The 14,994-nt window shown below is 40.2% G+C and overlaps 1 protein-coding gene across 1 annotated transcript in view; it reads right to left on the bottom strand.

Moving 5' to 3' along the window:
• Positions 1–14,994, bottom strand: part of SLCO5A1 (solute carrier organic anion transporter family member 5A1) — an 82,577-nt gene that overhangs the window by 42,601 nt on the left and 24,982 nt on the right. Inside the window, exons 2-3 of the mRNA XM_030011751.1 lie at positions 6,763–6,895; positions 50–276 (exon numbers count right to left, since the gene is read on the bottom strand). Coding sequence (XP_029867611.1) covers positions 50–276; positions 6,763–6,895 — 360 coding nt within the window. The remainder of the gene's footprint in view (positions 1–49; positions 277–6,762; positions 6,896–14,994) is intronic.

Below are 14,994 nucleotides of genomic sequence, written 5' to 3'. Positions count from 1 at the left end.
ATCTTGTATACAAAATTTAAAGCATTTAAAAATTAAAAACAAACTTCACCTTTAACATTCTTTCCAAATTCCATAGAGGCAGGAACTGCACTGTCTGCTTGTATTTTACTATTTGTTTTCTCTTTCATCACCTCATCATCACTTGAAACATCATCAGAGTTCATCTTCTTTTTCTTTTTCTTTTTTTTATGTCGAGGAGGAAGCTTTTTCGGAAAGGTAAACATGGGAAATATCACAAGGAGCATTGCAATGGCACAAAGGAGAAATCCACTCCACCTAATGCCAGAAGACAGGAACAGAAATGAAAGCCAATGCATTACATGAAATAAAAACCCCAAAATTATTATTACAGGCTGTGCTGGCTGGAAAGACATATTTGCAAAATATGGAACATCAACATTAAGAGTAAAGGATTGAAGTGGGGGAGAGCCTTCACTGCACTAAACCCCTTAATTAGAAGATGTTTCTGTTGGCTTGTCTACTGATAAAGGTATTTATCCAGAACAACCAAATATTATGAAATAGTGTCAGCTTTGAGTTCCCGTAAATTTTCACTTTTGGTAATTACTCAGTACTGAGTGCTGAGAAGTAGATACTCACTTTTACTTTTATGCCCTTCTTGCATAATCCCAGTAAAGCAATACAGTATTCCTCTGGAGACCATCAAAAAAGTTATCCATGGCATGAGAAGATAAAATGTCCAGATGGATACATCAGGGCTAAATCTGTTCTGCTTTCCAGTGCCTACCTCTCACTGCCCTGAGTGTCCAATTCTCTTTCTTCCCAATGAAGAGCTTCCAAAACCTGATTGTAAACAACTGATGTGTTGCCGTTCATGCCAGGGTTTATGCCTAAAACGTTGCAGCTCTGTTCTGTGACCACAACCTGAAATATCCCTTCACAAAGAATTTCCTCTGTCTTCTAAGAACGGGATATAAACAACCCTGCAATGACCCCTTGGCTCACACGGAATGACTTGGGACATACCCACAGAAGAGGCAATGTATGGGATGCCAGGAAAGCGCCCTTTAGACTGCAGGCATACAGTTATCCTCCCTCAGGCCAAGAAGCTTAATGAACTTTACCACAGCAACACAGAGGGGCAAAAGGGCCTTACTAGAAAAAACTCTGGAGTTAACCTTCTGCAGTCAGAAGGCTGATAGTAGAGTATCAGGTAACATAATTTCTCCTCTAAGTCCATCTTGCAATCAAAGACTACAGGGAAACACAGATAAACTCACATAGATGCTTCCATAAAGGACAACCTCAGAATTCACCCCCAGAGTTCCTCCCATGCACTGAAAGTGCAATTCTCACTATGTACTAATCTAATTGTACTGGGTTTATGTGGCAAGGTTTTGGTAGCAGGGTGGGGGCTGCAGGGGTGCTTCTGTGAGAAGACACCATGAGCTGCCCCCACGTCAGAGAGAGCCAGCTCCAGCCAGCTGCAAAACAGATCCACCACTGCCCAAAGCTGAGCCCATCAGCAATGCTGGTGACATCTCTGTGGTAACTTGTTTAGGAAAGGGTAAAAAACGTTGCAGAGCAGCTGTGTGAGGGCAGTGACAAAATGCGACAGAACCAGCCCTGCAGACACCAAGGTGAGAGAAGGAGGGGGAGGAGATGCTCCAGGTGCCGGAGCAGAGATTCCCCCACAGGCCCGGGGGAAGACCATGGTGAGGCAGGCTGTCCCCCTGCAGCCCATGGAGGTCCACAGTGGAGCAGATATCCACCTGCAGCCCGGGGAGCCCGCGCTGGAGCAGGCTCCTGGCAGGACCTGCGGACCCATGGAGAGAGGAGCCCACGCTGGAGCAGGTTTTCTGGCAGGACTTGTGACCCTGTGGGGGACCCACGGTGGAGCAGTCTGTGCCTGAAGGACTGCGGCCCGTGGGAGGGACCCACGCTGGAGCAGTTCGTGAAAGACTGTCTCGCATGGGAGGGATCCCACGCTGAAGCAGGGGAAGAGTGTGAGGAAGAAGGATCGGCAGAGACGAAGTGTTATGAACTGACCGCAATCCCCATTGCCTGTCCCCCTGCACCACTCAGGGCGGAGGAGTTAGAAGAGTCATGAGTGCAGCTGAGCCTTGGAAGAAGGGAAAGGTGGGCAAAAAGTGTTTGTAGTTTTGTTTTTAATTCTTACTATCCTACTCTGTTATTAATTGGCAATAAATTAAATTAATTTCCCTAATTCAAGTCTGTTTTGCCCATGATGGTAATTGGCGAGTGTTCTCCCTGTCCTTATCTTGACCCACAAGATTTTCATCATATTTTCTCCCCCTGTCCTGCTGAGGAGGCTGAGTGAGAGAGCAGCTGGGTGGGCACCTGGCAGCCAGCCAAGGTCAACCCACCACACTAATCTACACTAACGTTTGGAAGTTTCAGTGAAGTTAATCATGTTACTGTGATACCAAACCATAATGATAAAAGACTGAAGTTCTTTGCTTTCAAATCACAGTTTACAGAACAATTTTTACATTTTTTGTACATCCTTTACACTTAGAAAAGGAAGCTACAACAGGAAACTACTAATTATATATTTGTTCAAACTTTAACCATTTAGAAGTATTGAGTAGACAGGATTATTTACACAAGAAACAAAACATTTGGCCTCATATTTGTAATGCAAACATATTGCAAATTTTTAAATGAAGACAAATTCATATGCATGTGTAATGGTTTGTGTGGTAAATGGTCATGCAAAGGCAAACACCAAACAAACAGCCATGTGTAACACCATTTTTGTTAGAAAGATTGTGCAGGAAGCTTTCGTGAGGCAAATCTAAGTAACTGAAAGTTTTGACTAGTTTTGGTATTATGTAAACAGAAAATCCTCTATTCATTCATTTTAGCTGATAACATGCATGGATTAGAAACCAGATTTTTAGGAGGATTAGTCAGCACTACCAGGCAGGGAATAAATCAGTAGACTGTATAAAAATGTAGTAACATCCCTTCCAGGATTGCAAAAGCAGAAGGTGAAAAGGCAGTGATCAAAGAAACAATCTGTGGCAAAAATACACAGAAATCTGAAACGACCCGCGCAGTGGGAAACAGCAAAGGAGACAGGGCCTGTGCTGTAGCACAAGATGAAATTCAAATTCAAAGGGACCATTATGGCAGCATACGAAGTGCTGGAGATGTCACAAATGCAGCACTGGATGCAATTATCTGCACTGTCTACACTTCACATGGTCCTGCAGAAATATTAAAGAACTGGAAAACAGAAAAAAGACGATATCAAAAATAATAAGGACACCTACAATGGGAAATGAAAGGTCAGAACAGGATCTGTATTAATTAAAAAGCCCTTATTCTCTGTCTTCTAAAGTCAAAGAAAATATGCAAGAGAATACCTCAAAGGCATCTGCACAAGCCCTAGGAACTCAAATAAAAGCAATTAAAGCTAAGGAAGGACCAGACAGTGCTGGAGGAATTCCTTTAAACTTCCTGTGTTGAATGCCGATGAAAGACTATATGGGAAGATCCAAGCATTAAACAGAATCAGAACTAGGCAAACACTCAGAAAAGTGTCAGCAAAAGAAAATTTGATTCAAAGCACCTGACAGACTGCCAAGGGCTATTCTACAACTAATGAGATCCCTACATAGCACATTAACAGTTCTCGAAGACAACAACATGATGGATCATTTCTAACATATCCCTACAGTTACAACATTTGAATAAAAAGCAGTTTTAAACGTTTGATGGGCTGGCATAGACAGCTGGCCTGTAATTTAGCCCAGAGCACCTACAGAAAGCCCAGGTGTGCAAAATCCAGGAGTGCAAACCCAGTTCTGTGAAACTCAAGGAAGAATGAGATCAGAAATAACCCTGAGAAATAACCACTTACTTTGTTTATCAGGTTTCACAAGAGAGAAACCAAGTTACCTGTCCTGCATATATGCAATATACCTCTTAGAAAGGAACAGCTTAAGTAAAAAATAGGCTTTACTGCAATTTTTGTTGTCATATATCATAGCTGCTGTACTCGCTCTTTTGTCTGTAATCATTACCTCCTTTAATAATGGAATTTTTTCACAGGATCCCTGCGTTAAGTTAGAAACCTTACAGCTATAATAAAGGAAAGATGGGAATCAAAGACACTAATTTACTTCAAAGGAGACAAGGCTGAGAAATCTCAAATATGACTGCCCATTAACTTATCTCAACTGCACCCTACTTTTAAAAAGCGTGTCAGCTGAAGTAAGTGCTAGACTACTCTCATATTTCAAATTGTTAGATTACATAAATAAAAATAAACTTGGCTACGCAGCACTTCCCTGCAAGGAGAAAATGTCACGGTCCCAGAAAATAGATTTCACTGGAATGAAAGTCTACACTTTCAGAGCTCTCTGCAACCGGGCAGTCAGTGAGTAGCAAGGGACAAAGGACCAATCCTCACACTGTGAGAGTCTCCATTTTAATGGGTAGATAAAGCTTCAGACACAGAAAAGGGAATGAGACGCAGATGGTACGAACCCCATCAAACTTTTATGAGAGGCCACCACAGATTGTGAAACAAATTACCAGAGAACAGATAGCAGGGTATTTTTCTCTTCAGAAATTAAAGAGAGAAAAAACTGAGAGCGCCAAAAAGGAGAGTAATACAAGGACCTGGAACACCCTTCAGGGAAAGCCAATTTCTACAGATTTAATCAACATGACGGAAAAAGGAAACTTTGAATGACTTTTCCTTTTCTATGCTGGCTGGAATACGACTTTCCTGCTGAGATCCTACAACAGCTGATTTCCTGCCCTTGCTTCAGTCATATATGCATCATTTCTGCTAGCATCCCTGTGCAAAACTGAAATCACCAAGATACTTTGTTCAGGTGACATTAAACACTGGAGATATATAAAATGCATTTAGCAATTTGACATAAAATCTTCTGACATAAAATGCCCAACTAGGCTCTTTTCCTGATTTTGCTTGCAAGGCCTGGTACAATAGATGTTCTCAAAGCCCGCCCACAGAAATGGCTGTAATAGGTGACTTCTCACCACTTTTGCCATGGAGCTCAGGGATTACAGCATTCCCATAGGACATCAGGGATCCATCCCTGGCACTGGGCATCCATCCCTGCCACTCACTCTTTTGAGGGAGGGTAGTTAAACTTGTAATCCACGAGCAAGGACAGGCATTTTTTTTTGCCTGATCTGTCTCATACATTTGGCTATGACAACATTGCATGTATATCCAAGCTAGCTTTAAACATGCAGTAGCAGCCATCCATCTGCTGTGGCATAGACCCTGGTGCAAATGGCCCAAGAAGTGGCAAACTGATGTGTCTGTGCTGCTTTGGTTATTTTACCTTCACCCAAGCTGTTTTAAGTTAAAACTCACACAGGTATGCCCGCATCATACGGCAGTTGTATCAGTGGTTGCATTATAGATAAAGTCAAAAGCTTACCCCTCACTCATATAGCCCCACTGATTTCAATTAACAAATATATTTATGGGCCTGCTCATGATTTCTGTTGAAAAGTACTGATCAGATCCTGATTAACAGTTCTGACATGTCCTTAAAAACACATGAAACGTAAGAGTTTTACAAAGAATGTATAATATTTGGCTTTCATCTAAAATCTTATATTCAAGAATACTCAAAGCACATTTTTGACACTGCAGCACATTCACAGGACAAATCTTTTCTGTGAGATAAGTCAGTATATACATGAGAGCACAGAGTCGTTAACCCCAAGGTCACAGGTTAACTGAGCACTCAGGTTTGCCTTTCTCCCACTGAAAATTCAGCTAGACAGTCCTGTGCAGCAATGCTCTTGGACTAAGACAAATAAAGCAGTGATAAATCTCCAAAGGTTTAAGAACACTCCAAAGAGAGAATTTTTCACATCAAACTGTCAGGAGAGATCACTGCAGGATAAATAGAAATGGATACGATCTGACTGCAATGGCACAGTGACAAACACTAATCCAATGCATGAGAACTGACACTGCACCCTACACTTACGAAGTAGAGGTCTCCTCCTGGGATAATGAACTTAAGTCTTTTCTGCGCTTGCACAAAAATTTCAAGGCAGATTTATGAATTATCTGAGAAAAGCCAGTTAAAGACTCCTCAAGACCTGCTTCCTCAAAGAGGTATTTTCCAAGGAGGCCACATACCAAAGGCTGCCCAAAGACATCAGCTAACGATTATGGCCATTACATCTCAGCGCTGCTGGAAGCCTACTATTTACTAGAGAGTACTGTGATGGTTTGCATCATCTGCTGCCTAAACATGAGCCATCACCCTGAGAAACAAGACTGGAAAGACCATGTTCTGACCCCATTCAATCTCCTTCTCCTAGACCAGTGTAAATGAAGTCTACCATTTCTCATCTGGGCAGCAGAGCTCAGCGTTTCTTGCTGCCTGCTTTGGAAGACCAAAGAAAGGATTAATCCACCTTCCAGCAGCAAGGGCTTGGCCCCGGGCAACAGTGATCCTTGATGGTCTCCTGCAACATGGATATTCTGTCCTGCCATCCCTGTGCTGAGGACTGTCAGTCAGTGCCCACAGTGGTCAGAGCCAGTCCTGGAGCAGCCAAAAGCAGAAGGTTTTCCATGCAATGTGCCCATGCACTTCTGCAGAAGTGTTCCCTCTCTGTCACAGGCTAGTGTGTAGTAATCGACAGAAACCTCCTCTTCCTTGGCCTCCTACTACAACCTTCAACTAGCCCTCAAGGGATACGATTGCCCAACCTGTCTCAATTCCTCACCAGCAATTTAGAGAGTAGTTTTGAAAAATGGTTGACCCTTACCAGTTTCCAATGAATCGGGGATCACTCTGGTCAATATAAACAGTTGTCCTAGGATCAACATAGAAACCAATAAGAAGTCCTCCTAGTAAGTATCCAGCTGCAGGACCAAGTGCTCCCATTACATACATGATGGCTGAGGAAATAAAAGGTCAGAGTTGTACATCAACAAAATAATGTTTCGTTAGTTATTTACACATAAAATCCAAAAGTAAAAGATGCCTCTTAAAGCAGGAAGTTTCATACCCCAGAACCTTTAGAGCCCTTTTTTGCAACCTTCAAAGGCAGCAACTTCTGCATAAGTAACATATTGATAAGAAAATTGCTGTTTTCTGTATGTTTTCAGTCAAATCATGGATGGAAGTATATATTACTTTGGTATTTTGGATGGAATCCATACTTGACTTTGACAATATTTTTCATATTTGGTAACATTTCCTTTGAATCAAAACAAAATTTAATACATAAATAGAAAAAATATAATTAATGGTAACCAAACAGAAAAGCAAAGGATAAAAATTGTGTTAAGACAGCAAAGAACAAAGTGCAACATTCCAGCTTAGTTACCATCAGACTAATACCAGATTTAAAAGAACCATCAAAGTTAAGAAATCAAATATTCCTATTCTAGAGATTGACAGAATTATGCTTTTTCTGTGTAGCCATGGACTTGCCCCTGTTTTACATACTGATACCAGCAGACCATATATACTGTATTTCCTGTGAGACTCCTGCCTTGTTCAGAACATTTGATCTTTAAATTTAAAATTTTAATGCTATTTTAAAAGAAACTTCCCAATTTAAAAAGTTATTAAAATGAAAATAAGTTTCTCATATGCAACCACACAGATACACATTTTACAACATCATCACTGAACGTTAGATGACAGCAAAATCCTTATCATTTGGAATAACAGAGTAGGAGATACCAATACAAGGCTCTTATTTGCTGTGTCTTCTACAAGATGCTCTTCAGAGTGCAGTCTCCAGTCCTGGTCCTTCAGCCATCCATACCAGGGTATGTGTGAGAAAACACCACAGCTCCCCCTGGTCTCATTTCCAGGTTTTGAAAGGTGGATAATTTAAAGCTGTCATTTGTCTTGCCCTTACATCTTGGCAATTCCACTCCTTTCCTTTTCTACTTCTGCAAATCCCAAATCAATTTTTGAACTAAGCCAAGGTCAGTTATCACAACCTTAAATTCAGGCACCTTTTACAAGATCCATATGAAGTTAACCCCACCATCAAGACCATAGCTATCTTCCAAAGATTTTTCTCTTATTCCCCTACTCCATCTCTTTCCTTCCTTAATGCATCCTGCAGTACCCATCGCTTCTAAGATGCTTCTGCCCTGCTTCCCGTACTGTCTGGCTGCAACGAAAGGCAAGAGAGGTTGTAAGGTCTCTGCTATCCGCTCACATGTCTGGTACCACCAAAACCCAAGCTCCAGCAGCACAACACTTGCTCAGCTGCTGCAGACCCACTATCTAGCACATGAAAAAACAATTCATTATGTAATTCTCTGAAAACATCATCTTCACGGCAAAATCTCTATCTCCACATGGTTTCTGTGGACCAGTCTCTCTCCATGGTGGTATGCAGACTCCATCCTTTCTGGTCCCATCCTCAGTCAGGGGACCCTGCTGTGTCCTAGACTGCAGCAGCTGAGGAAGCATAACTGAGTTGTTAGAGCTTGGGTTTCTGTGTTACCAGTTATAGTAAACTACATCTCATGGACAACATAAGCAAAAAGAAATCACTAAATCTGCCTGATTAAACCAAAATAACTTGTACATTTCATCTTATGTTTTGAAAGAAGAGAAAGAAGAAAGAGAACATTCTCAGGACTAAAAAGGGACTGCTATCTGAGAGCTCTATTCCAGGGGAAAAAAAAATCACAGAAGCTACCACAAAAGGTAAACTGCCTATAGTAAAAAATGCTTCCAGACTACAAATTGATTAAATAGATTTATCACTTTTCTCTTTCTTAAAACATTTTCAGTTTTTATGAATCTGCAATTTCAAATAATTAGATTTTGCTGAAGTCCTTTTTGCATAATGGTTTCCAGAACTGTGTTCACTATTTAAATTTATTCCAGCCATGTTCCCTTCTGGATTGATTGTAAACAATTCTCTGTATGCCTAAAATGCTCCATTACACATTGTTACACCGCTCCTTAGCAGTTAAGTGGTTAGATAAACCCCACAGTAACTGTTATTTGCAAAATCCACATCATGAGGAGGGAAAAAAACCTGAACTCCATCCTCTATAATAAATTTTGTCCCATAAATGTTTGCTTGGAAAATTGATTCACACAACTACAGCAAACTCAGGTCTCTAAAAAGTTTACATAGGAAACACAAAGGGAGTAAAACAGTGACATAATCCATTCATTTCAGTATTCAGAAAAAATACTTATGCTGTATTTATTCAGCTTCAATTCCACCACTGAAACAGGCAAAATGCAGCCACTGCTTAGGCTTAGAAGCACAACCCAGATGGAGTATTTTGTACACCTGGTAACTTCAGAGGTTTTTCTTCATCAGCAGAAATACTGTACAGTAAAGATAAAAATACCAGTGTACGCCGCTGCTCCGTTAGAGGAGGGAATGCTGTCAATCATTTCAGAAGTCTTTTAAAATTACTGTATGCTGTTCAGGCTTTGAGATTTTTTTTTTAATATAACTTACAGGCAACATGTAACTTTCTGGATTTTTCAGAAAACAGAGAGCCCCCACGTGCCTGGTCCAGGGCAGGAGGAAACCAGTCAGCACATGAGTTCCATGATTGCCATTTTAAGACACTCTGCAGAATCTTCCTCAGCACCTAGTAATGGCCACTGTCAGAAACCAAACACCAAGTGCAATAAACTGATTTGGACTTCTAAATAGGACTAAAGATAGAACATGGCAAGTAAAAGATTTTGATATTTCAAAATTAAGTACTTGAAAAAATCTGCCCCAAACCTCCAAACCTTGCTGTGGAAGTGAAGGGAGAGCCATCTCCAAGCATCACCCTGGCAGGCTGCTCCAGGGTCCTGGACCATTGAAATTCTGGTCACAGCCCTCACAGCTATGCACCCCAATGTCCAGGAATAAAGAGGTTCCTGATTCCCAAACAGGCCACCAAGATTACTGGATGATATGGAAAGGAAAATTAACTGGAAACAGATTCAATCAGGACATCACCAAAACTGAACCCACTTCACAAATAAAAAATTCTATGGAGAACTGTTCCACAATTTTTTCCACTCAGGTCACTAGAAGGTCTCCAGCTTCTGGATGAAAAAGGTTCTGAAACATGTAGATGATGTAGGAGCACCTTCCTTTCAGCCTCCTACCTGGCATTTCAGCTAGCTCTTTTTGGTCCTCCCTCTTAGAACCATGATCTGGGATCTTGATCTAGGGAGTTGCACTGATTCAACAACTGAGAAGTTTCAACAACAGAATTAACAAACATTTCTATCAGGAGACATGCTGGAGTACTGTGATGCAGAGGCAGGCCACATGGTATCCAGATGATTTTTTAAACTGCACTTAAGGAAATCCAGGATTTGTCTTTTAACCTCCTAGCCATTACCTTGACTGGTGCTTAGATTTGCAAGCTGCCTCCAAATTTCTTAAGTCATAAAAAACTATGCTATAAAATAGCAGTAATATCTCCTTTCCTGTGGTAAAATAGAGATGATGTACATTCTACAAGTTATAGCTCTACTCCAAACAATAAATCATCTTCAAAAGATAAAATGAGGAAACTACTGTTAATATAGACATACGGGCTACAACATTCATCTGATTGTCTTCTGATTGGTTTTCTTTGAAATGAAAACTTGTACCTCTCAGAGTTACTGCATTAGCCATGCATGTTCAATGCTGGCAAGTCACTGAGTACGCTCCTCTGGAAACGTGGGTCTCTCCAGGAAAAAGCATCTGCAGGTCACCCTCTCCTAGCTGAATTAGAGCCATCTGAGAACTACTCATGACATTCAACACAAGCAGCTCAGACTGGACCTTGCAAGTTTTTCCCCAGAAGCCTGTCATAGCTTTCTGCAGCTGTGATATAGGATCTTAAGTCTTCAAACCAAAGCACAGGTTAGTCTACTAAAATGACATGGTATTTAAACAAGACAATTTCAAAGTCCAAAGACCTTGAAGATTTTTTAAAGTTTCCCTTTCCTCTGAAGAACTCAGTGCTGTGAGAAGGAGTTTGCATTAGCAAGCATACTCTTCCTCTGGGTGCACCTTCTTTTCAGTGACAAGGGATAGCCCTTCCCAGCCCTCCCAAACCTAGTCTTTCAGATCATAGTTCTACCTCTGACATAGACTGCAAAGTAAAAATATCCTGGTTCAGACACAGTTCGTTAAGTGCCCATTTGCCCCCATGATATCCAGCTATGATTATTTTAATTCCTTTGAAGTTTTGTACCTGAGGAGCTTCTCTGCCTCACAGAGTATGCCGTCAGCATGGCATATTACCTCAGGCACAACACCATACTAGCAAGGCTGTCTAGTTTCAAAACTGCAGCTGGCTATGGTTAGCCAGGCTTAGCCACAAACATCCACCACAGCGAAGGTGTTGGATGGGAGAGCAAAAGGGAATCAAAGCAACAGTAATTGAATTACACATGGAATTTACCTACCAAAGCGAAATAAGATTAAGCAATGTCATTCTCCTCCACTGAAAAGTTCATCCTGGGACACGTTGCAATGAATGCTGCCATTTTGACAACATTTGATAATATTGTCTATTGCTTCTATTCATAAGAGATTCTTCTTCAACAGAAGAAAGCTTTACACAGAGCCTATTGCAGCAAAGTCTGTATGACTACAATAAGACAGACTGAATCCTCTATGGGTCCAAAAATCCCTGTGTTCACATCACATGCATGAAATAACTTTGTTGCCAAAGATTTTATTTTTTGTAATCTACCCACACTATAAAAATATACTGAGACAGAGGTCATAAAAATACTCTGAATGTCCTTTTCCTCCTCTAATCACACCAAATGACAACTTCCATACATTTTGCATATGGAAATATGTAACATATGTCCCTATGGCATCCTCAAATGCATACAATGTTAACCCTCCAACTGTGCCTTTTTATATTAGTAGTGCTAGTACCAATTAAAGTCACAAGCATCATATTGTGCCTAGATGATCAGAAAGTACACAACATTAGTGGGCTACAACAGGCTGTCTAGCTTCCGGGTTCTAAAAAATCCACTTTGGTTTAAAAAGTAAAAACAAAGGCATATATTGCTCAGTCTCTCTCATCTCCTTTGTGTGCACACACATGTCACCTCACAGAGTTTATCACTGGATGAGGAGGAACACTTCTGAAAGACCCTATTGTTCAAATCTTGGCAGCACGTCACCGTAGTACAACTGTTCATTTCATACACGTGTAAGGCAAGCAAAATTTGACCTTTATTCTATTTTCAATGAAAGTTTAGAATTTGCAAAATCCTGCAAAAGCATTCTGGAGGTGTACATATATATATATGCATGTTTTTTCCTGTCAGAATACTATGGCATTTTTCATAGACTTTGCAGGTAGACTTTGCAGGATACTTTTTAGTGACATAGAAGTACAATCCTTTTATATCTGTAGATTTCAAATTTTTACTCCAAAAACTTAACTGTCATTAGCATGAGGGTATTGATAGGGAAACAGAGATACAAAAGATAAAATTAATCCCCCATAGTCATGGAGTAGAGTAGGAAGTCCAGAGTATAATTTAATTAATCAAAGCAATAACTCAGTGTCCTACCTGCTGAACAACACTCATCTTGAAAGAACAGCACAAGGGAGAATAAAAACAAAACAAAACAAAACAAAACAAAACATTCATGTGAATTTGCAAGAAAAGTCCCATGTTTATAGGCTACCTGTCTATGACCTGAGGAGTGAGCTTTAACAGAAATGGGAAGATGAACTTCATAGAATCCCAACTATGTCTCTGTGTGTCAGGAAATTTAGGGGGCTACAGAAAAAAAAATACATAGTCACGGGGCTACCACCTGGGATTTTGCAAGCAAAAGAAGCATCACCATGCTCTAGTCCTACTGGCAGCACATTTCCCTGGTAGGCTGAGCTATGCTGTCACTGGAGAATAAGCAGCGGGATATTTCTCCATGGTACTGAGCAGGTTTTAATTTCTGCACAGAACAAAGCTGACAGGTGGAGGTTTCAATGGGGAACATGTCTCAGTTCTCCCCTATTCGTCTCATGCCCCAGCACCATGATGGGATAGCAAGGGACAAGCAAGCATAAAGCAGCTTTCAGAGAAACACTGCACCCATTCATAAAGGTGTATTTACCTCACCCTCTCTAAATTCACCCACACAGAGGCTACCCAAAAAACCATAAGGTTAAACCACTCTTTTGAGCCTGAGGACACAAAACTGAGAGGAGTTGTGAGAAGAAGCCAGGCAGACTTCTCAAAGCTTTTAAGTCAGGAAATCAGTTCACTTCCTTCTTTTCTTCATGAACACACAACCAAGCCTATCTATACATGCTTTAGGATTTTTGCTTTAATGTGGTTATTTGCTCAGGAAAAAACAATGCTTTGAGCATTACTGCAGTTCAGATAACAATGTACAGATCAAATCTTTAAATCATTTCCTTTCAAAATGTATTAGCGTTACCATGACTTTAAAAGTCTCTCAGATCCAGTGCTCCACTCAAAACAATAAACAGAGCAACAAAACTACTCCAGTAGCCTCCCTTGATCTTTGTATAGAATATATTTGTCACTATTTTCAAAGGAAGATTCTACAAATATAGGAGACAAATTTATAGAGAAGCATAGCCAAAACATAATTTTATATGCCTACCATGCAAACTAAAATGAATGGTCCAGCTTACTACTCCATTAAAAAATGCTGAAAGTTACGTTAAATACAAATATGTCCAGTGAGTTGTCAATGCCAGATGAAAAGCATTACATTTTTACTTTTCTCTTACAGATTTATTACTAAAATATCATTCGTATCAAAACAGGTATCATTCCCTCTCTTAAACAGCTAAGCTGCTTTATGCTTTGTATTCTCCTTTTGTGGTCTTATTCTAAAATATTACAATCATTTTCACAGGAACCAATTCTAACATCACAAAAAAACAGGAAAAAAAGCCCAAACAAAACAAGCTAAAACAGGCTGCCTATCCCAAAGTGTACCTCTCATACACTGTCACTGCGCTGCTCCAAGTCACTTGCTATGCTGAGGAGTCACAGTGCCTACAAAGCAATTCATCTTAAATCAAGATTTCACAGACTCAGCACTTGTCTTTAGGTTACAATATCAACAGGTGTGCGCATCCAAGCCAAAATCTGAAAACACTGAAAATATCAGAGAGGAAAGGCTTGCACTTGTACCATGTTATTTCAGCCTTAGAGACACTCGGCTTAAGAAGAGATTGCCCCAAGAAAAACTACTCCAGTGCTTAAAAGGGAGTCTTTATTTCTTTATTCCTAAACCTGAGAACTGTGGAAGTAGAAACCCAAGGGGCAACTGGACACTGTCCCATTCTTTAGAGACAGCTGTTTCATTTGGAAACACAAATATTACTTCTTTTTTTCCTTCAAAATCTGTCTTTTCTCTCTTTGTATTCACCTATAAATAAACATTTGCTGATGATATTACCAAGCATGACTTGTGATTAGTAAGTAAATATGAAAAAGAGACATCTGCTGTAAGAGTTTAGTGAAAACAGCTGCAATTTCTGAGTGCAGTTTCCATATCAGTGTGGTTAACTGAATTTAGACACCACGTATGAGGAAATTCTTAGATCGGATAATTAAGCAAATCAGGCTTTATCAGCTCTATCTGTTCTTAAACCAATTCGAAGGCAAGAACCTTCTGGTGACAGTATTCCAAAAACACATACAACTATCTCTGACTTGAAGCATATGGAAAGTCCCCACTGATGTGAATCATCATGTGACCAAAGATAAGCTTGTCTATACTTGCATGATCAGAATCTAAACTGAAAACAAAGATGCTCTAACATTCTTTCCATGGACTAAGAGGCATTGTTCCCCTAAAGAGATGGGTTTTTTTTAAAACTGAAGTGTCAACAACTACTTAAATGCATAAGTTAGAGAACAATCAAACTGTCTTTCCTAAACCTCCGAGGTGTTTTTCCACATGTAGGGAATTTTGATTTGGAAATGCCCCATTACTAAATTTAGCTCTCAGACAGATGCACAAACTACTTGTGCTGAATGCAGT

Source organism: Aquila chrysaetos, chromosome 4, assembly GCF_900496995.4.
Source record: "Aquila chrysaetos chrysaetos chromosome 4, bAquChr1.4, whole genome shotgun sequence".
NCBI lineage: Eukaryota > Metazoa > Chordata > Aves > Accipitriformes > Accipitridae > Aquila > Aquila chrysaetos.
Note: the sequence above shows the minus strand (reverse complement) of the source record. Positions and strands in the feature narration are given on the sequence as shown.